At 35.7% G+C, this 24,020-nt stretch overlaps 2 protein-coding genes across 3 annotated transcripts in view; one reads left to right on the top strand and one right to left on the bottom strand.

Moving 5' to 3' along the window:
* Positions 1–1,232: 1,232 nt before the first annotated feature.
* On the top strand, positions 1,233–6,500 carry LOC141395324 (transmembrane protein 192). The gene is made up of 6 exons (XM_073970994.1): positions 1,233–1,569; positions 1,638–1,756; positions 2,462–2,594; positions 2,652–2,916; positions 5,812–5,936; positions 6,000–6,500. Exons 1-6 carry the CDS (start codon positions 1,531–1,533, stop codon positions 6,096–6,098), a joined length of 780 nt encoding a protein of 259 aa, XP_073827095.1. The 5' UTR covers positions 1,233–1,530; the 3' UTR covers positions 6,099–6,500.
* Positions 6,083–24,020, bottom strand: part of LOC141395310 (uncharacterized) — a 162,034-nt gene continuing 144,096 nt past the window's right edge. For both annotated transcript variants that reach the window (XM_073970973.1, XM_073970981.1), the window contains exons 5-7: positions 6,987–7,244; positions 6,733–6,924; positions 6,083–6,666 (exon numbers count right to left, since the gene is read on the bottom strand). In XM_073970973.1, coding sequence (XP_073827074.1) covers positions 6,592–6,666; positions 6,733–6,924; positions 6,987–7,244 — 525 coding nt within the window. In that variant the 3' untranslated portion in view covers positions 6,083–6,591. The remainder of the gene's footprint in view (positions 6,667–6,732; positions 6,925–6,986; positions 7,245–24,020) is intronic.

Here is a 24,020-nt window from a genome sequence, read left to right as displayed (position 1 = left end):
ACTTTACTCAAAAGGCCGCTGCACATACGACGCGTTGAGTGTTGCGTTACAACAACCACATGAAAACTTCAAAAACAAACTTGGCATCACTTACACATTTTTCATGTGGTTGTTATTTTCAAAGCGCAACGTGTCGCACAACGGACAGCATGTATCTGGCCCAAAACGTTGGATGTGTTTAAGGTGAGAACACAATGAGAAATTCATGCTTATCCAAGCCTAAATTTGTGTAGAAGAATAAAGAAATCCAAAATCGCAATTGAATTAGGTAGTACCTGGCTTTTATTCATTTACATGAAAAGTCATTGTGTTTCTACCTTAAGCTTCGTTCCCGTACTTTTTAATAATAAAACTCGTAAAAGAGAAAACTGTAAAATTTTTTTTCTCACACAAATTTTTTTGAATTATTTCGGGAACGGAAAAATGGAAGTCGGCGTATCAGCCAATCAGACGCCGGCAACTATGTTACTACTTTTTACACGCTCAAATTTATAGAGTAAAAGGTTTTTAAAGAGGGCGCCATTTTTGTTCAAAGAGAAGTGAACATTTAACAACTTTTTTGTGTACGGGAACGGGGTTTCGGGTAAAATGCATAAAAGTCGTAAAAATTGTAAAAACTTTTTAGTTCTGGAACAAATCTTTAAAGTTGAAAACACGTTCCTTTTAAGGTAAGGGTGGTAAAAGAGAAAAGTGTCAAAATTGCTCAAAATTGCTCTCTCATGAACATTTTTACCAGAAAAGTAAAGGAGCGGAAAAATGGTAGGTCTGGCAGCAATATCGAAAAGAAACATAAAAAAATCAATTTTCGTCTTTTATTTCACAGTTTTTAATTTAGTTTTATCAGCGTTCGACTTTTTCTTCTGTTTTGCGTACATTTTCATTATCATTGTGAAATAATCGTCAAACAAAAGTCGAAAAATCAGTTCTGGCATTTTTTACCTGCAGAAATTTTGTTGGTAGCCTGTGGTAGAAGAGAAAGCCACCTTCACTCTCTCTCCACTCTCACTCTCTTAAAAATTGCTTCCAGTTTTGCCACTTTTCGGGGTTAAGGAACGCTTTGCAGGTTAAAAATGGTAAAAATGGTAATCTCAGGTAAGTAAAGGAACACAGCTAATGTTTTGTGTCATTTCTGGTAGAAGAATAAAAAAGTGCTGCTAAGTTTCAATTCTTCTACCAGAAAACTTTACTCAAGCGTTACGATAAAACTGTGTCGTTCAAAATTTCCTCATGACGCCGTCAACGTTGTCTTTATTTGCCCAATCGTATGTATTTATTCGTTAAACGCCGTTCGCCATGATTGTGTCTGATTAGTTTTTGTTTTGATAAATTAAAAAATAGAAGATTGCAATAAAGAAGTCAATATTCTTTCTATCTCCTTGCCCATATATATGTAAATAAAAGAAATTAGTTGTTGTGAGTCATCTGACGCATTTATACAATAAATAATTGATAAAGTAGCACATAACAAAAAGCAAACAGGGTAGAAAATAAAAGTGCATTGTTTGGTTGTCGGCATTTTGTTTGCTGATTATGGCTAGTTTGTTGCCGAATCGAAGTGGAAGTGCATCTGTAAGACTATTCTCCCTATAAGAACTCCTATAGATTTGATTGACTGTATTTTTTTTTTATTGATTTAGGGTGCTCAGTATATGGACGAAACTTTGGGCGATTCAAGAATCATGGCTGATGTTGAACCTATTCTATCTTCTTCCGGTGATGGATATTTCAAAAAATTACAAACTATACCGGTTTTTAGGTGAGTGGAGTTCATTATATGGGTATGTTCTAAGACACACTTTACCTCTCACTTCATGCCTCAAGCATGTTGTTCACCCCATTTAATCCTATTTTTTTGCGAATTTCTCGGGGCTAACATTAAGCTATATAAAAAGAAGAGTACACCGTAGTCCGTCCGTAAAATACCCTATAAATAAGCGTAAATAGGGGGGAAAATGCTTGAGGCGTGAAGTGAGAGGTGAAGTGTGTCTCAGAACATACCCGATAATCTCTTGACTTTCTGTGTAGTTTCCCTAAATTTTTGCAACTAATGAAATGTTTAACGATAACGTGCTCCATTAGTCATAATATACATATGAATGGAATTACAAATAAGATAAAAACTTAATTTCGCATGTTTGCGGAGTTCTTTTTTCTGAAAAATGTCATGGAAAGTGACAGAACAATAATATAACGGTAGTGCTCATATTTTTCGACTGCAGAAAGGAGTGAGTTTGACCAAGATCCTACAAGTCCAACTCACTCCTTTCTAAAGTTCGTAAAATATGAGCACTTACCCGTTATGACCTTAAAAACGTATTAGAAGTACATACTTCTCTCAAAATCTGCTGATATTAACCATATATATCCATGTTACATTATTCCAAATATTCCGGACTGACCTACCTCAAATTTATGACTATAAAAATTCTGAAATAATTGCCCGTCATTATTTTTCTTACAGCATCCATCTATGTGTGTCCGTAATCTTTTCTTTTGTTGGCATTATCTTGGCCGTCTCATGGCCGGAGGAAAAACGAGGTGAAGCCTATTTTATAATGACAAGCTTGAGAGTTGCTTTTTGGTTGATAACGTTTGTATGTACCTGTTTCTTACTGTTCGTGATTTCTCTTTAAGCACTCCCTTTCTTTTAGCTTTTCGATCATTTAATTCGCAAACGTCATAATGATTTAAGAATGAATGGTTATCATGATTTTCATCGTTCTATGGTTATGCATAATGGTGTTGCTTTGAATGTTGTCTCTGCATGGAATACTCTGCTGTTATTGGTCCAGGCATTGCTACATCATTATTACGATAGTGTAATGTGGAATACATGGTTTACACCCATAACATGTATTGTAGCGTTCCAATTATCGGAAACATTTATTTTGATGACAACACATGGATGTTATATTGGTAAGTTTCTGGAATTATTGTCTAGGAGAAGTCAAAGAATACGGACTTTTGAAAAGAAATCAATATAAAAAGGTTGGTACCAACAAATTTTCTTTTTAGTAATGTTGGTACAGACAAATTTTAGTTATGGAGAACTAGATATAGATAAAAAGTTTTAGTTATGGAAAAGTTGTTATCGACAAATTTTCGTTATAGAAAAGTTGTTATCGACAACTTTTCGTTTTAGAAAAGTTGTTATCGATAACTTTTCGTTATAGAAAAGTTGTTATCGACAAATTTTCGTTATAGAATAGTTGTTCTCGACAACTTTTCGTTGTTGTTCTCGACAACTTTTCGTTTTAAAACATTTTATAGAACATTTTATATATTCGTTATAGAAAACTTATCATCGACAACTTTTCGTTATAGAAAAGTTGTCATCGATAACTTTTCGTTATAGAAAAAGTTGTTATCGACTTATTTTCGTCATAGAAAATTTGTTATCGACAACTTTTCGTCAAAGAAAAATTGATATCGACAACTTATCGTCATAGAAAAGTTGTTATCGACAAATTTTCGTTATAGAAAAGTTGTTATCGACAACTTCTCGTTATAGAAAAGTTGTTATCGACAACTTTTCGTTATAGAAAAAGTTGTTATCGACAAAATTTCGTTATAGAAAAGTTGTTAATGACAACTTTTCCTTATAGAAAAGTTGTTATCAACTTTTCCTTATAGAAAAGTTGTTATCAACTTTTCGTTACAAAACATTTGTTATCGACAGGCTTTCTTTATAGAAAATTTGTTATCGACAAATTTTCGTTATAGAAAGTTATCGAGAAATTTTCGTCATAGAAAAGTTGTTATCGACAAATTTTCGTTATAGAAAATTTGTTATCGACAACTTCTCTTTATAGAAAAGTTGTTATCGACAACTTTTCGTCATAGAAAAGTTGTTATCGACAACTTTTCGTTATAGAAAAAGTTGTTATCGACAAATTTTCGTTATAGAAAAGTTGTTAATGACAACTTTTCCTTATAGAAAAGTTGTTATCAACAACTTTTCCTTATAGAAAAGTTGTTATCAACAACTTTTCGTTATAAAACATTTGTTATCGACAGGCTTTCTTTATAGAAAATTTGTTATCGACAAATTTTCGTTATAGAAAGGTTGTTATCGACAAATTTTTGTCATAGAAAAGTTGTTATCCACAAATTTTCGACATAGAAAAGTTGTTATCGACAACTTTTCATTATAGAAAAGTTGTTATCGACAACTTTTCGTTATAGGAAAGTTGTTATCGACTACTTTTCGTTATAGGAAAGTTGTTATCGACTACTTTTCGTTATAGAAAACTTGTCATCGATAACTTTTCGTTATAGAAAAAGTTGTCATCGATAACTTTTCGTTATAGAAAAAGTTGTTATCGACAACTTTTCGTCAAAGAAAAATTGATATCGACAACTTTTCGTCATAGAAAAGTTGTTACCGACAACTTTTCGTTGTAGAAAAGGTGTTATCGACAACTTTTCGTTATAGAAAAGTTGTCATCGATAACTTTTCGTTATAGAAAAAGTTGTTATCGACTAATTTTCGTCATAGAAAAGCTGTTATCGACTAATTTTCGTCATAGAAAAGTTGTTATCGACTACTTTTCGTTATAGAAAAGTTGTTATCGACAACTTTTTGTTATCGACAACTTTTCGTTATAGAAAAGTTGCTATCGACAACTTTTCGTTATAGAAAAAGTTGTTATCGACAAATTTTCGTCATAGAAAAGTTTTTATCGACATCTTTTCGTTATAGAAAAGTTGCTATCGACAACATTTCGTTATAGAGGAGCTGTTATCGGCAACATTTCGTTATAGAAAAGTTGCTATCGACAACTTTTCGTTATAGAAAAAGTTGTTACCGACAAATTTTCGTCATAGAAAAGTTTTTATCGACAACTTTTCGTCAAAGAAAAATTGATATCGACAACTTATCGTTATAGACAACTTTTCCTTATAGAAAAGTTGTTATCGACAACTTTTCGTCATAGAAAAGTTGATATCGACAACTTATCGTTATAGAAAAGTTGTTATCGACAACTTTTCGTTATAGAAAAGTTGTTATCGACAACTTTTAATCATAGAAAAGTCGTTATCGACAACTTTTCGTTATAGAAAAGTTGTTATCGACAACTTTTCGTCGTAGAAAAGTTGTTATCGACAACTTTTCGTCATAGAAAAGTTGTTATCGACAACTTTTAATCATAGAAAAGTTGTTACCGACGACTTTTCGTTATAGAAAGGTTGTTATCGACAACTTTTCGTTATAGAAAAGTTGTTATCGACAACTTTTCGTCATAGAAAAGTTGTTATCGACAGTTTTTCGTCGTAGAAAAGTTGTTATCGACAACTTTTCGTCATAGAAAAGTTGTTATCGATAACTTTTAATCATAGAAAAGTTGTTATCGACAACATTTCGTTTTAGAAAAGTTGTTATCGACAACTTTTCGTTATAGAAAAGTTGCTATCGGCAACTTTTCGTTATAGAAAAGTCGTTATTGAAAATTTTTCGTTATAGAAAAGTTGTTATCGACAACTTATCGTTATGGAATTTTGTTATCGACAACTTAGTTAAATAAAATTTCGTATCGACAACTTTTCGTTATCACCTTTTTCGTTATAGAAAAGCCGTTATCGACTAGTTTTCATTAAAGGAAAGCTGTTGTCGACTAATTTCTAGTATTAAACTTTTCGTCATAGAAAAGTTTTATCGTTAACTTTTCGTTATAGAAAATTTGTTACCGCCAAATTTTCATTATAGAAAAGTTGTTGCCGACAGATTTAATAACAACCACTATTGGTAGCAGAAGAGACGACGATAACTGTTGATGCTTTATGTATAACGATTTTATCATTTCTTTCCAGTCAAAGTTTATAAATTTAACAAAAATGCAAATTCCCCTGATGCTTTAATGGGAACAAATTCATCTGCTGGTTCTTTGGGTCTTATGCAGCCAGGAGGTAATGTGGCAGAACTCTTGGAGAAACAGGTAGAATTAAAAACAGAATATAATATATATTCCTCCTTCTAATGACATATTTTTGTATTCCAGGCTGATTTAATAGCTTACCTTAAGGATCATATTCAAACATTGAATCAAAAATTACATCACATGCAATTGAATACACGAGTTACTCACTTGGGCCATTGATAAAATATTAAAAATCCAGGACACAACAGCCTCAAGATTTTTAATTGTTTATTTATTATAAATTACTCAAATTACAAAATCTTATTATCTCCTTATCTCATCTCTTTTTTCTTTTCTTCTTGAACTTTACATGATTGAGTTGAAAGTGTTTTATACATAACAAAAATATATATACGTATGTATGTAAGTATTTAAGAACAAAAATGATGTATTTTGGTATATAGAATATACCAAAAATGTTATGATTGTAAATTTCTTAAAGTGTATACATTATTTCCGGCAAATGTAAATTAAATTCTAAAATAGTATTGTAAGTCGACAAAACAGTAATAATAATTGAATAATAAAAAATTATACATTTGAATTATTATATACTACATATGTATGAACAAATTGTTTAAAGATTTCCTTTCTTGTTAATTTCCTTGATAATTAGATTAGGTTGACCGTTGTTTTGTTTTCCCTGGCCTATGGCTTGAGATTCACAACGAGCTTAAAGTGAATCTGTTAAACAAAATGTGGGTATATTTATTATTTTCATGCTAGCATCCTTGGCAGAAGTAATGACCTGTAACAATAAAATTAGCACACAATTAGCTTTATAATAAAGAAGAGATTATTATTTGACTCTTACCTTATCTCCAACAATTTCCAGTGTCAATATCATTTTTCCTGATCCAGTCAAGCGTGTTATTTGGCGTCCAGTTTCTTTGTCAATGACATAAATAAAACCATCATAACAACCCACAAACATGTATTTATTTCTAAACATGAGCATACTAACGGCACCATTGCCACACGTTATGGAGCCATTTGGGGCACCAGACTATAATTAAAATTGAACCAATTAAAATATTTTCATTGCTGGGTCTCTTCTTTATAACTTACCACAAAATCATATTTCCGTATCTCCTTTTTCTGTGTACCACAATAGAGAAGTCCATCATTCAATAATATACTATATATATTTATGCAATCGGGTACATCAAAGGTCCTTAACAACAAACCCGAAGATGCATCTCGCACATGTATGAGATTGCCCTTTGAACTGACAATCAATACCTTGCGGGCACCTTCCTTAGCAGCCTTAATGGTAAGTATTGAAGACTCTGTGGAGCATAAGAGAGCTGCCGAACGTACGTTTGCCTGGAATGAAGAACAATGAAAGGGAATGGTGAAAATAGAACAGCCAAAACTCTAGAAAGTACGAAAATAGTTTGTAAAAACATCAATGAAACTAAAAGGTGTTTACATAGGAGTTTTCCTCAAAGAAAACCGTATTCAGCCAGGCTGAATGAGAGGTTTCCTATGGAAACCCCTATTCAGCCAGGCTGAATGAGAGGTTTCCTATGGAAACCCCTAGTCAGCCTGGCTGAATGAGAGGTTTCCTATGGAAACCCCTAGTCAGCCTGGCTGAATGAGAGGTTTCCTATGGAAACCCCTAGTCAGCCTGGCTGAATGAGAGGTTTCCTATGGAAACCCCTAGTCAGCCTGGCTGAATGAGAGGTTTCCTATGGAAACCCCTAGTCAGCCTGGCTGAATGAGAGTTTTCCTATGGAAACCCCTAGTCAGCCTGGCTGAATGAGAGTTTTCCTATGGAAAACCCTATTCAGCCAGGCTGAATGAGAGTTTTCCTATGGAAAACCCTATTCAGCCAGGCTGAATGAGAGTTTTCCTATGGAAAACCCTATTCAGCCAGGCTGAATGAGATTTTTCCTATGGAAAACCCTATTCAGCCAGGCTGAATGAGATTTTTCCTATGGAAAACCCTATTCAGCCAGGCTGAATGAGAGTTTTCCTATGGAAAACCCTATTCAGCCAGGCTGAATGAGAGTTTTCCTATGGAAAACCCTATTCAGCCAGGCTGAATGAGAGTTTTCCTATGGAAAACCCTATTCAGCCAGGCTGAATGAGAGTTTTCCTATGGAAAACCCTATTCAGCCAGGCTGAATGAGAGTTTTCCTATGGAAAACCCTATTCAGCCAGGCTGAATGAGAGTTTTCATATGGAAAACCCTATTCAGCCAGGCTGAATGAGAGTTTTCATATGGAAAACCCTATTCAGCCAGGCTGAATGAGAGTTTTCCTATGGAAAAACCTATTCATCCAGGCTGAATGAGAGATTTCCTATGGAAAACCCTATTCAGCCAGGCTGAATGAGAGTTTTCCTATGGAAAACCCTATTCAGCCAGGCTGAATGAGAGTTTTCCTATGGAAAACCCTATTCAGCCAGGCTGAATGAGAGTTTTCCTATGGAAAACCCTATTCAGCCAGGCTGAATGAGAGTTTTCCTATGGAAAACCCTATTCAGCCAGGCTGAATGAGAGTTTTCCTATGGAAAACCCTATTCAGCCAGGCTGAATGAGAGTTTTCCTATGGAAAACCCTATTCAGCCAGGCTGAATGAGAGTTTTCCTATGGAAAACCCTATTCAGCCAGGCTGAATGAGAGTTTTCCTATGGAAAACCCTATTCAGCCAGGCTGAATGAGAGTTTTCCTATGTAAAACCCTATTCAGCCAGCCTGAATGAGAGTTTTTCTATGGAAAACCCTATTCAGCCAGGCTGAATGAGAGTTTTCCTATGGAAAACCCTATTCAGCCAGCCTGAATGAGAGTTTTTCTATGGAAAACCCTATTCAGCCAGGCTGAATGAGAGTTTTCCTATGGAAAACCCTATTCAGCCAGGCTGAATGAGAGTTTTTCTATGGAAAACCCTATTCAGCCAGGCTGAATGAGAGTTTTCCTATGGAAAACCCTATTCAGCCAGGCTGAATGAGAGTTTTCCTATGGAAAACCCTATTCAGCCAGGCTGAATGAGAGTTTTCCTATGGAAAACCCTATTCAGCCAGGCTGAATGAGAGTTTTCCTATGGAAAACCCTATTCAGCCAGGCTGAATGAGAGTTTTCCTATGGAAAACCCTATTCAGCCAGGCTGAATGAGAGTTTTCCTATGGAAAACCCTATTCAGCCAGGCTGAATGAGAGTTTTCCTATGGAAAACCCTATTCAGCCAGGCTGAATGAGAGTTTTCCTATGGAAAACCCTATTCAGCCAGGCTGAATGAGAGTTTTCCTATGGAAAACCCTATTCAGCCAGGCTGAATGAGAGTTTTCCTATGGAAAACCCTATTCAGCCAGGCTGAATGAGAGTTTTCCTATGGAAAACCCTATTCAGCCAGACTGAATGAGAGTTTTCCTATGGAAAACCCTATTCAGCCAGGCTGAATGAGAGTTTTCCTATGGAAAACCCTATTCAGCCAGGCTGAATGAGAGTTTTCCTATGGAAAACCCTATTCAGCCAGGCTGAATGAGAGTTTTCCTATGGAAAACCCTATTCAGCCAGGCTGAATGAGAGTTTTCCTATGGAAAACCCTATTCAGCCAGGCTGAATGAGAGTTTTCCTATGGAAAACCCTATTCAGCCAGGCTGAATGAGAGTTTTCCTATGGAAAACCCTATTCAGCCAGGCTGAATGAGAGTTTTCCTATGGAAAACCCTATTCAGCCAGGCTGAATAGGGTTTTCTTTTTATTGTATTTTTCGGTACAATAAATTAAAAATAGTGTATTTTCGATACATTTGTGTACTAAACAAAATTTAGAGACTTTTCGATACACTTGGAAAAGAATATTTTGCAGTTTTTTTGGATTTTGGTGTATTTTTCGATACATTAAAAATAAAGTTGGGTATTTTTCGATACCGATTTTCACAATTGTTGGTTTATTTCAAATTTTTTTGGGGTTTTTGAGAAGTTTCTACTATTTTTCGTTTTACATTGGTAATTTGGTACGTTTTATTGTATTTTTCGGTACATTAAAATAAAAAAGAGTGTATTTTTCGATACAAATTTTACAAACACTTTGAATTTGGCAGATTTTAACGAAAATCAACCTAGATTTACGACGTTGGCTTGCTAAACTTTAGTTCACAAGTTAATATATTATAGCATTTTCGTGCATTGTGAACAACTTCTTTAAGTCAGGTTGTTTTGGAACATTTTGGAAAGGAAATTTTTCGATTTCATTCAAATTTTATTTCGATTTTCATCGTAATGTCGGTTACTCCTCTAGACTGTTTCATCAGAGCTACAGATGCTCTCATTACGTTTGATTCCAACTTCACTTCTCTCCGAGATGAAGATCTGGATATCTATATTCTTGAAGCTCAGGCCGCCGAATTTAAAGTAATGTGGAAAAAAGTAAAAGAGTTATTTGACGAATGTCTTAATTTCCTAAAAACTGCTGATAAACCCGATCCCAATGGCATTACATCAGCAGAGTGTAAATATCAGGTAGCTTTCAAGGCGTATATAAATACAATTGCAATGATCAATCGGAAAATTGATGAACATAGAGCTGGGTCATTGAATTCTTCTCCCACTTCTGGCGAAAGATTTTCTGTTCCTGAAGGTTTGAATATAACTAGATCATCAGCTGAAGTATACGCTTCATACAATGATAATGTTTTCCATAGTTTAAACCTTCCACCATGTGATGTTGATATTTTCAATGGCGATTTTCTTTCATGGCCTAAGTTTAGGGATCTTTTTTCTGCATTGTTTATTGACAACAAGCGCTTGAGTGACATAGAAAGGCTATGTCACTTATTGAAGAAAACTTGTGGCGAAGCGAAAGATATGGTTTCAAAATTCCCTTTGACGAATAGGAGTTTTAATTTGGCTTGGAATGCTTTGAAGGAAAACTATGGAAAACTCTATTCAGCCAGGCTGAATGAGAGGTTTCCTATGGAAAACTCTATTCAGCCAGGCTGAATGAGAGTTTTCCTATGGAAAACCCTATTCAGCCAGGCTGAATGAGAGTTTTCCTATGGAAAACCCTATTCAGCCAGGCTGAATGAGAGTTTTCCTATGGAAAACCCTATTCAGCCAGGCTGAATGAGAGTTTTCCTATGGAAAACCCTATTCAGCCAGGCTGAATGAGAGTTTTCCTATGGAAAACCCTATTCAGCCAGGCTGAATGAGAGTTTTCCTATGGAAAACCCTATTCAGCCAGGCTGAATGAGAGTTTTCCTATGGAAAACCCTATTCAGCCAGGCTGAATGAGAGTTTTCCTATGGAAAACCCTATTCAGCCAGGCTGAATGAGAGTTTTCCTATGGAAAACCCTATTCAGCCAGGCTGAATGAGAGTTTTCCTATGGAAAACCCTATTCAGCCAGGCTGAATGAGAGTTTTCCTATGGAAAACCCTATTCAGCCAGGCTGAATGAGAGTTTTCCTATGGAAACCCCTATTCAGCCAGGCTGAATGAGAGTTTTCCTATGGAAAACCCTATTCAGCCAGGCTGAATGAGAGTTTTCCTATGGAAAACCCTATTCAGCCAGGCTGAATGAGAGTTTTCCTATGGAAAACCCTATTCAGCCAGGCTGAATGAGAGTTTTCCTATGGAAAACCCTATTCAGCCAGGCTGAATGAGAGTTTTCCTATGGAAAACCCTATTCAGCCAGGCTGAATGAGAGTTTTCCTATGGAAAACCCTATTCAGCCAGGCTGAATGAGAGTTTTCCTATGGAAAACCCTATTCAGCCAGGCTGAATGAGAGTTTTCCTATGGAAAACCCTATTCAGCCAGGCTGAATGAGAGTTTTCCTATGGAAAACCCTATTCAGCCAGGCTGAATGAGAGTTTTCCTATGGAAAACCCTATTCAGCCAGGCTGAATGAGAGTTTTCCTATGGAAAAACCTATTCAGCCATGCTGAATGAGAGTTTTCTTATGGAAAACCCTATTCAGCCAGGTTGAATGCAAATTTTCCAATGGAAAACCTTATTCAGCCAGGCTGAATGAGAGTTTTCCTATGGAAAACCCTATTCAGCCAGGCTGAATGAGAGTTTTCCTAACATTCTTTTTTATATTATTTGTCTATGATGCAACTTAAATATTAAATAAAATATTTATTTACATATTTATATGTAGGTATAATAATGCAAATAATCTGAAAAACAATAACAAAGCATGTTAGATGCTACTTTGCCTTCCAATGGTTTTAACGACCAATAACGAAGCCTTTTGTTAGGTTAGAATACACGCCCACATTAAAGTCATTTGCTGACAGCCAATGACAGTAGCAGACCAACACAACCAACGAAAAGAAAACGAAATAATGGGCGTTTGATAAAATGCAACAGAAATATTCTAAACGACTCCTAGTAAATAAAACAACACCATAATATTTATATAAATAAAGGGAGATTATGAGAGTAAAGAAGTAGCAACATTTATTACAACTACAATCACCTCACAAATCCAATACGTTATCCCCTACAAACATCATCCCATTAATTCTTAACCCATCAAAACTATGCAAAATGGGTTGTGCACAAGGTCTAGGGAGAAAATAACAACAACAACATCAACCACATACCACAACTACAAGTGCAATAATAGTGGTAAACAAGTGCATGTCATGCGCAGTGCCATTGTCAAAGGAAAACAATGCAATTCTTATTAGAGAGAGTAATAGAGACCTATTACCGGTTGTCTGAGTAATGAGTCTAACTTCCATTTTCCACGGAAAGAGAGAGCGAGAGTTAATAAAAATGTTTTGTCAATGAGCACCACATCCGTTTTACATAGAAATATAGGGAGATAGTGCATAAAACGGAAGGAGACTAATGGAAATTGCAAGGAGAATAACTGTTGGGTTTACAACGAGAGAATGTTTGTCGTGTTGTTTAGTTTTGTCGGTGCATGATGTAGGAAGATGCGGGAGTATGTATGTAATTGTAACTGCTGTAAGAAAAAATGTTGTGTTTACAAAACCGCATTTGTATAGTGTTGTTATTTATGTATATAAAAGTATGTTGTGTTTATACAAGTGTGGGACTAACTAAAAAGCAACAATATTATTTAGTATGACTTCTTCCCGTTACTCTATTAATTTTGCACAATAACAAAGTTAAGTGTAATAAATACATTTTATGACTTGGTTGTGTAGTAAATATATTTTCTCCAATTGGAACGCTTTTTGTGTTTATTTAAAGTGCATTTGTATTAGAGGCGTGGCCAATTTGTTTCTTTTTTATGCGGTGTGCAGTTTACACTGTGAATGGCGTACTAAAAATTCAATAGAGAGTAGTTTTCATTACTTAAATGACATCTTAACTGATGCAAAGGGAATGAAGTGATAGACATTTCTATGGACTCTTTGGAGAAAATGTTCTGAAAAAACACTTAAAACTTAAACACAACCAGAAATATCTCCGCGCAAGATGTAGGAAATATCTGATGTTTCTTCAGAACAGACTTCAATAACAGACAGAATTTATCTGTAGAAGTAATGCATTATTATATATTCCGTTAGATCTATTGACAAAACAACTTCAGTGAATAAAGTTGTGAACATAGAGTACATCCATCCAAATGGAAAATAGTGAATAAATATATTATAGGTTTGTTCCTTTACTTTCTTAATGGTAAAAGTGGTAAAAGAGAAGACTGTCAAAATTGCTCTCTCATGACCAGTTTTACCAGAAAAGTAAAGGAACGAAAAACGGTAGATCTGGTAGCAATGTCAAAAAGAAACATAAAAATTCAATTTTCTTCTTTTATTTCACAGTTTTTAATTTTGTTTTGTCAGCGTTCGCCTTTGTCTTCTGTTTTTTCGATCATTTTTTCTTCATTGCGAAATAATCGTCAAACAAATGTTGAAAAATCAGTTCTACCATTTTTTACCTGCAGAAATTTGTCTGGTAGCCTGTGGTAGAAGAGAAAGGCCTCTCTGACTCTCTTAAAAATTGCTGCTAGTTTTACTACTTTTTGGGATTAAGGAACGAACGCCTCGCAGGTTAAAAATGGTAACAAATGGTAAAAATGGTAACTTCAGGTAAGTAAAGGAACACAGCTTATTATAAAAATAGAGTGTGGATATCCGAAATATAGAGTTGTACTCTATAATAGAATACAATTTTACCGTATGAATAACCCATGTTTGTAGAAGAAGCCTACAGAAAACCAGTAAGGAAAGGATCAAAGTCGGGAGGGACCGACTATATGATACCCTACACCTCTGTGAATAGGTAAAATATATATGGGAGCTAAATTCAAACGTGAACAGATTACGATATAATTTGGCACATATATTTCTAGACCAAACACCGTTACACATTCCAAATTTCATCAAAATTAGACATACATAGCGTCTTTGGTGCATCAAATACATTAAATCGGGCGAAAATTTATATGGGAGCTATATCCAAATCTGAACAGATTTTGATATAATTTGGCACATTTTATTTATAGACCAAATTCCGTAACACATTCCAAATTTCATCAAAATTGGACAGATACAGTGTGTTTGGTGCATTAAATACCTCAAATCGGCCAAAAATATATATGGGAGCTACATACAAATCTGAACCGAAGTTTCACCAAAAGCAATAGCGTTCTTCATTAGGCTAAAAAATTATCTTCCCCAATTTTCAGCCAAATCGAACAATAAATGCGACCTGTACGTTGCGAACGAACGGAAGGACGAACATGCATAAATCGACTCAGAAAGTGATTCTATGCATATCCCAAGAAGGAACTATGGGCCTATCTCATTTCCTTAGGCATGTTACATACAAATGCACTAACACATAATACCCTTACCACAGGGTGGTGTAGGGTATAAAAACTAATACATTTTTCGGATTTGAGTGATTTTAGGACAAAAAGAATGTGATATTTGGTTGGTCATATTGTCGTTTGGAAACACGGAACATATCTTCAAGAATAGTCTCTAGGCATTCGCCAAAATGGCGATCAAATGGTCATATACTGAGGAAACAAGACGGAATATTGCCAAGAAGCCTTTGAGTGAAAGCCGTAAACACAGATCCACGCTAACGTGGAGACGACTTATTTCTAGAAGAGTTGATGAAGGCGAATAAATCATGAAAAAAATCCCACGGCTGCTGGTTCTTTCGTACCGGATTGACCCGAAACCATAGTGTTTCGGCCAGCGGCTGCCAACCCAGCATCAAACCTATGCCTTGTACGTAGGTTTCATGCTGCTACAACAACAACAATAAATCATGAAATAAAAACATTAGCTTTAGATCGAAATAATTGGAAATATTTTGTTGTGGCCCTAACAACTTGGATAATAAAAATAAAATAATAATTTCCATTTGGCACCAAAAAGGTTCTTCTTATTACCACATATGAAGAAAGAGCCAATTATAAAGAAAAAGGCCAAAAAAGAAGAAAGTTTCGTGTTTGAGAGGTATCAATCAGTGGAGAGCGTATACTTTACGCCAAAATGTATACACACCAAAGTTCTAGAATGTTTTTATTTTTTTTTTCCGAAAATGTTATATCTACTTTGTCTACTTAAATCCGCTGACTAATAAATTAAAAAAAGTAAAAAAGTATCAGTCGGCTTTGCCGACAGAGATATACCCTCAGCCTATGCAAACTTAAACTTTCATATACGGACAGATCGAATGTATTTAGGGTCTTTTTAGAATTGCCGACAAAATGTGGATTAGTTCTAAAGTGTTGCGGAGGAGGTACTTAAAACGTTCGCGAACGCAAAAAAACTCCGAGAATTTTTGTGTATATATTAATTATTAATATTATTATAATTATTTATTTATTATATTATGGATATATATGAAATGAGTCGTATTATGTACATAAATCACAAAAAATGCGATTGTATACAAGTTAATGACTAAAAATTGACTTTGCATGTGAATGCTATAGCATTCACGTCATCCTACGTCACCATGAAAATGAATGCGTCCGCGAACGTGTTAAAGGAATGGACCGACTTTGTCCATTATGGAAGTTGATCTTATTTTGGGAATCATATTTTTTCGAAGATATTGCGCGCCCACTAGTCATTTCAGTGGGTCATTGTATAACTTTTGGACCAGTATGCCAGGAAGCATGGACTTGTCCACGCAAAACATAATATCGCTTTAACCAGGATCATAACGAACAGCATCGGTATACATTTCCAAAGGATCTTCGAACAGACCCTAAACTGCACTTAGACACAAATGTTGTATTTTTGTGGGGGAAGTACCCTATGGATAGGACCGATATGGACCATTTTAGGAATTAAACTAAGTTGGGCAAATATTGGGTGATCCAAAGTTGGAACCAAATTGGTTGCCCCGTTCAAGAGATACGTGCATTACATTTTGTGTGATAAGGTACCCGAAGGAGTTTACAAATATAGTCCATATCCGAAAATATCTATATCTGGCAGATATATTAGGATATGTAAAGTATGCACCAAATTTTTCACTCCCATCAAGAGTTATTGTGCGCACAATTTTTCCGAACATTTTTGAACTTTTGTGGGGGGAGGTACCTGAAGTAGTGGACTGATATGGCTTATCTTCGAACTAAAACTTAGTTTGGACAAAATATTACGAAGGCAACATTTTAGACCGAATCGGCAGATCCGTTCGAGAGTTATTTCTTTCTCTTTTCTAGGGGAAGCCAATAATTTCCGAGAGAAATGCACGAAATCTTCCAATATTTAGGACCAATCCTTCATACACTACCGGTACAAGTAATCTTTAAGATCTCCATTTCAACGTTATAATTTCATTCTCTCCATTCTTTCTTCGAAACAGGTCCAAAAGCCGACTGACAAACTATTGAAAGGAGGGACTCTCAATCTTAGATCAATATTCCATCATGCACTCCCATCACAAAAGTTCAACACTGTTGCACTTCAATCCACTTTAAACCCATTTCTCGCTTCAAAATACCGAAATTCGGAAGGTACCGTTCTATGGGGGCTATATCAAAACGTCGATCTATAGAGACAAATTTCTGCCGTAAAATTTTTAGACTCAAAGACGACTATATACCAAATTTCCAATATTTCAGTATGATAATGAGGTTAAAACCTACAAAATCCCATAAATCAAGAGGTACGCTTCTATGAGGGATATAAGAAGACGTGGACCTTTACTGATAATTCTTTTCTGGAACTTTTTATAACCCCATAAAATACTAAATAACAAATTTCAGTCATTTTGGTGGGATATTGATGTCACATCTTTCACAATTATGAAAATCGGGAGGTACCGTTCTATGGGGGCTATATCGAAACGTGGACCTATACCGACGAAATCCAGTCGAGAAGGATTTTACTTTCAACGTAGACTAAATACCAAATCTCAGCCATTTCGGTGGGTTGTTGTGGCCACAACCTTCAAAATGCAAAAAAAAAAAACCAGGAGGTACCGTTCTATGGGGGCCATATGCAGGCGTGGACCTATACCGAACAAATTTCATATGGAAAGTTTTATACCTCAAATGAGGACTAAATACCAAATTTCAGTCACTTCGGATGAACATTGAGGCCAAAAACTTCAAAATTCCGAAAATCGGGAGGTACCGTTCTTTGGGGGCTATGTGAAGGCGTGGACCTATAGCGACAATTTTAGAGGGAAAAGTTGAATACCCCCAACGAAGACTAAATACCAAATTTCAGCCATTTCGAAGGAATATTGAGGCCACAACCTTCAAAATACCGAAATCGGGTGGTACCGTTCTATGGGGGCTGTATTAAGGCGTGGACCTGTATTAAAAAATTTCTGGGGGAAAGTTTTATGCCGCCAACGAAAACTTAATACAAAATTGAATGAAGCTAAAACCTCCAAAATACCGAAAATCGGGTGATACCGTTCTATGGGGACTGTATTAAGGTGTGGACCTGTACCGACAAATTTCTGGGGAAAAATTCGTACCCCCAACGAAGACTAAATGCCAAATTTCAGCCACTTCGAATGAATATTGAGGACACAACCTTCAAAATTCCAAAAATGGGAAATACCGTTCTATGGGGGCTATATGAAGGCGTGGACCTATACCGACAAGTTTAGAGGGGAAAGTTGAATACCCCAAACGAAGACTAAATACCAAGTTTCAGCCATTTCAATGGATTATTATGACCATAACCTTCAAAATACCGAAAATCGGGGGGTACCGTTCTATGGGGGCTATATAAAGGCGTGGACCCATACCAACAAAATTCTGGGGGGAAAGTTTTATACCCCCAACGAAGACTAATTACCAAATTTCAGCAATTTCGGTGTGATAATGAAGCTAAAACCTTCAAAATACCGAAAATCGGGTGATACTGTTCTTTGGGGGGTGTATTAAAGCGTGGACCTGTACTAAAAAATTTCTGGGGGAAAGCTTTATACCCCCAAGCAAGAATAATTAGCAAATTTCAGCAATTTCGGTGTGATAATGAAGCTAAAACCTTCAAAATTCCGAAAATCAGGAGGTACCGTTCTGTGGGGGCTATATGAAGGCATGGACCTATACCGAAAATTTTAGAGGGAAAAGTTGAATACCCCCAACGATGAATAAATACCAAATTTCAGCCATTTCGAAGGAATATTAAGACCACAACCTTTAAAATACCGAAAATCGGGAGGTTCCGTTCTATGGGGGCTATATGAAGGCGTGGACCTATACCGACAAATTTCATATGGAAAGATTTATATACCTCAAATGAGGACTAAATACCAAATTTCAGCCATTTCGAAGGAATATTAAGGCCACAACCTTCAAAATACCGAAAATCGGGAGGTACCGTTCTACGGGGGCTATATGAAGGCGTGAACCCATACCAACAAAATTCTGGGGGAAACGTTTTATACCCCCAACGAAGGCTAAATACCAAATTTCAGCAATTTCGGCGTGATAATGAAGCTAAAACCTTCAAAATACTAATAATCGGTTGGTACTGTTCTATGGGGGCTATCTCAAAACGTGGACCGATATAGCCCATTTGCAATACCAAATATCCTTGGAGTAATGGAAACTTCTATACCAAATTACAAAGCTCTATCTTAAAAACTGCGAGCTGTATCTTTGTTTCAACAGACGGACGGACTGACGGCCATTGTTATATCAACTTAGAATTTAACCCTGATCAAAAATATATACTTTATAGGGTCTCCGATGAATATTTCGTTGTGTTACAAACGGAATGACAAATTTAATTATACCCTCCATATTATGGTGGAGGGTATAAAAATCAATCCGAGTAGTGTTCTTGTAATAACTAAAGCTTTGAGAATTTTATTTCGTTTTTTGTTGTTGAATTTGTCTTAAATATTGTGCCTTAATCAAATTTATAGTCTGGTTTCATCATATCGTGTAGAAATTTTGTACCGCTTGTATACCTTATGGTCACCAAAACTTTTATTGGCAACTACGTTTTATACTTTAACCCAATCCCTGCGAAGGTTTTGTGAAAAAATTCATATTTTTTCACTTTGTCCTGCTTTTAGGACAAGAATTGGAACCAGAATGACCGAAATATAGAAGCAAATAGACAGCTGTAATGCTTTGCTGTTAGAAAATACTAATATTAATATAAATATGTTCAATATGTAGATTTTTTCTTCCAAAAAGTGAAATAACACAAGTGGTTCCATATGGAACCACCGCAGTGATTGGGTTAATGGAGCAAACCTCTTAGAAGTTCCAGTTGCTAGAAGTAGTCACCATTTCGTATACGTTTTGACAGAACGTATACGCCCCCCCCCCACATTCCTCTTTCTAATATTTTATATGTACATGAAAACTATTGTTATCTTTTTCCATCAGAGTTTCAGTTGCCGGTCTTGGGTATATAAACCCACTAGACATCTTAAATATCCGCTATCCTTATATAAACAAATGTGTAAAATGTTGATCACTGTTTATTTATCAAAAAAAAAAAAAGTCAAATATTATTGTGAAATTTAAACTCCTCCCATTCGAAGGGTGTGTTTTCTATTATTTTAATTAAAAAACAACAATGCAAATTTGTTGTGTCTATTATTTTAGAATCCATCTTAACTGCAAATGCCCGTAACCTAACCACAATCTCTCCTCATCTATAAAATTGCATTTTCTACGCAGTCGTTTAGAACGGGGGATAGTTTTAATGTTTATTGTGTATTTTGTTTTTATTTAGAAAACATATAAAATACATAAGCAAAACATATTATTTGTTAGTATGTATTTATATACAACAAAAAGTATCTAAACAAAACTCCTTTAGGTGTGGTATGTCTGCGCACAATATGCAGCCGGCAATAAACAAAGAACCGAAGAGCTCCACCTGCAAGAAGGCGTTATTTTCTTGCAAAACACAACAAAATGCAGTGGAGGATAACATTTTAACTATATACATATGTATGTGTGCATCTTTGCTTATAGTTTTAATGATGGTTGAAATAACAATAATGGCTGCTCCTTTCATATTTAAATATTGAGAATAAAACAATTATTTTGTAAGGTAGTTGCAAATGCAATCAAAAAAACTGGCAACAACCCTCCTCTCACTAAATCTATTTAAGAGAGTGAAGACACATTCTGACACCAATATCACTTGCATGGATGGCTATTGATTTCAATGAATATGCATTTTCTAGAAGCCAAAAAACGTCCTTTCTGCAGACATAGACTTTCCCCATTATTTGTATCAATAAAAATGGGTGTGGTGTCTATGCATCTTTTCTTTTAAAAGAATAGCGAAAATCAACGCAAAAGTAAAGACAAAGAGTACAAAAATAAATTACACTTAAAAATAGGCATCACTAGACACGGCCGCCGCCATGAATTATAATCACGTCGCACCAATAAATTTTAAATCGAACATTATGACTTTAGCATAATAATGTTTCGTTATTTTTTTTTTTTTAAAATACCATTTTGAACTCCTGGGAAGGGAATATTGCAAGGAGAAAAGTAAGTGCAAAATGTAATTTATTTTGCTGCGTGGAAACATGAAATACACATTAAGAGTTCTATTTTTTTTGGATAGTAAACGGTGACAAACTTCACCGTTTAAGAAATATGGATTTAAAACTTCAAATTCGAAATATCTTTACAAATTTTCAGATTTAGTTTTTCCAAACATGGTAATAAATTATATGCTCTGTTCCAGAATTTCAAGAATTTAAAATTTTTCTACGATAATAATTTTTTTCTTTATGATATCAAAAAAAAAAAAAAAAAAGAAAAAAAAAAAAAATAAATAAATAAATAAAAAAAAGTAAGAACGGCGTTAAGTTCGGCCGGGCCGAACTTGTTATACCCTCCACCACAAGTTGTATTGAAGTAAAATGGAATAATTAGTTTCCTTTCGTGTATGAAGAAGACTTAATACTACATTTCAGCAATTTCGGTAAAACAATGTGAGGCACCGTTCTATGGGGCCTATTTCAAAACGTCGATCTATACCGAAAAATTTCTGACGGAAAGCTTTTAGACTCAAAGAAGACTAAATACCAAATTTCCTATATTTCGGTAAGAGAATGTGGTTAAAAAATACCGAAAATCAAGAAGTACGCTTCTATGGGGAAAAAGGAAGACGTGGACCTATACTGATAATACTCTTCTGGAATATTCTATAACTCTTGGAAGACTAAATAACGAATTTCAGCCATTTCGGTGGGACATTGACGTCACAATTTTCAGTATTACGAAAATCGGGAGATACCGTTCTAAGCGGGCTATATCGAAACGTGGACCTATACCGACGAATTTACCCCCAACCAAGACTAAGTAGAATATCAACTACACATAAAATGTAGGATCATTTCTTATAGGACCAGCAGTTACTTTTCATTATTAACTAAAAAATCATGCAATTCATAGGTTGCCCCTATACAATGTGATGGAGTCCATCGCATTACTTACTTACTTAGCTGATCCATTACAGAACATTTGTTCAATAAGCCGAACTAAGAAAGTATCTCCAAATCTCACTGCTTTGTGTTTAGCTTTCTGGAATACTATACCCCAACCAAGACTACGTACCAAATTTCAGCCATTTCGTTGGATTATTGTTTCCACAACCTTTAAAATAACGAAAATCGGGAGGTACCGTTCTATGGGGGCTATATGAAGGCGTGGACCTATACCGACAAATTTCTGGAGAAAAGTTTTATACCACCAATGAAGACTAAGCACCAAATTTCAGCCATTTTGGTGGATTATTTTGGCCACAACCTTTAAAATACCGAAAATCGGCTGGTACCGTTATATGGGGGCGTGGACCTTAACCGACAAATTTCTGGGGAAAAATTCTATACCCACAACGAAGACTAAGTACTACATTTTAGCCATTTTGGTGGATTATTGTGGCCACAACCTTCAAAATACCGAAAATCGAGAGGTACCGTTCTATGGGGGCTATATGAAGGCGTTGACCTATACCGACAAATTTGTGGAGGAAAGTTTTATACCACCAATGAAATCTAAGCACCAAATTTCAGCCATTTTGGTGGATTATTGTGGCCACAACCTTTAAAATACCGAAAATCGGCTGGTACCGCTCTATGGGGCTATATGAAGGCGTGGACCTTAACCGACAAATTTCTGGGGGAAAGTTCTATACCCCCAACCAAGACTAAGTACCAAATTTCAGCCATTTCGGTGGATTATTGTGGCCACAACCTTCAAAATACCGAAAATCAGGAGGTACCGTTGTATGGGGGCTGTATGAAGGCATGGACCGATACCGACAAAGTTCTGGGGGAAAGTTTTATACACCCAACGATGACTAAATACAAAATTTCAGCCATTTCGGTGTGATAATGAAGCTAAAACCTTCAAAATACCGAAAATCGGGAGGTGCCGTTCTATGGGGGCTATATGAAGGCATGGACCGATACCGACAAAATTCTGGGGGAAATTTTTGTACCCCTAAAGAAGACTACGTACCAAATTTCAGCCATTTCGGTGTGATAATGAAGCTAAACCCTTCAAAATACCGAAAATCTGGAGGTACTGTTCTATGGGGGCTATATCAAAACGTGGACCGATACATCCCATTTTCAATACCAACGATCCTGCAAGTAATAAAAACTTCTGTAGCAAATATGGGCTCTCTATCTTTAAAATTGCGAGCTGTATCTTGATTTCAACAGACGGACGGACATGGTTAAATCGACATAGAATTTTATGCTGATCAATAATATATACACTTTATAGGGTCTCCCACGAATATTTCGATGTGTTACAAACGGAATGACAAATTTAATTATACCCTCCATATGGTGGAGGGTATAAAAAATTCGCCGGAGGGATTTTCAAATAAATCACGGTCAAAGTTCAAATTTTTAAGACTTTTTAGGTTTTTGTGATTTTGCTTGGAAACAGCAAGTCCTGTCGAAATGGGATTAGAGAAAATGTTGTAGCACTGAAAATTCTCTACAAGATTGGCCCTAAAGATATTTTCGTAGGTTTTACCATTTTTGAAATATAGAACTTCAAATTGGGACAATGCACTGTCTGTATCTATCGCCTCCTTATAAAACAATGTCATGCAGGCTGCACCTTAAATAAATTTAAATGAAAACCGCTTACACTTGGGACATTTTTGCGGATTCTGAAACAGCAATGTTCATAGATGAGAAAAATTAAAAAACAAGAAAAAAATCACTGGAGGGATTTTTAAATAAATCGCGGTCAAAGTTTACAATTGTAGGTTTATTATACACTCAGCATTTATGCTAACGAGGGTATATACACTTTCATACGGGCAAAATGTGCCTTATCGAAATAATGGTTTTAGACCCCAAGTATGTTTGGACGAAATGTGCTTCAGACAATTTTGAGTCGATTGAGCAATGTCCGTCCGTCTGTCTGGCTGGCTGGAGAGCACGATAACTCTCGAACGGATCAACCGATTCGGTCCAAAATTTGGCTTTCGTAATATTTTGTCCAAACTTAGTTTAAGTTCGAAAATGGCTTATATCGGTCCACTCCTTCCGGTACCTCCCCCACAAAAGTTCGAAAATGTTCGGAAAATTTGTACGTACGATAACTCTTGAAGGAAGTAACCGATTTGGTCCATAATTTGCAACTCGTGAAATGTCTACCAGACTTAGATGGGGTTACAATATGGACTCAATCGGTCCACTCCTTCGGGTACCTCTCACACAAAATTTCGG

This window comes from Musca autumnalis, unplaced genomic scaffold (assembly GCF_047663935.1).
Source record: "Musca autumnalis isolate F117 unplaced genomic scaffold, ASM4766393v1 scaffold_1, whole genome shotgun sequence".
In the NCBI taxonomy this organism is placed as follows: domain Eukaryota; kingdom Metazoa; phylum Arthropoda; class Insecta; order Diptera; family Muscidae; genus Musca; species Musca autumnalis.
Note: the sequence above shows the minus strand (reverse complement) of the source record. Positions and strands in the feature narration are given on the sequence as shown.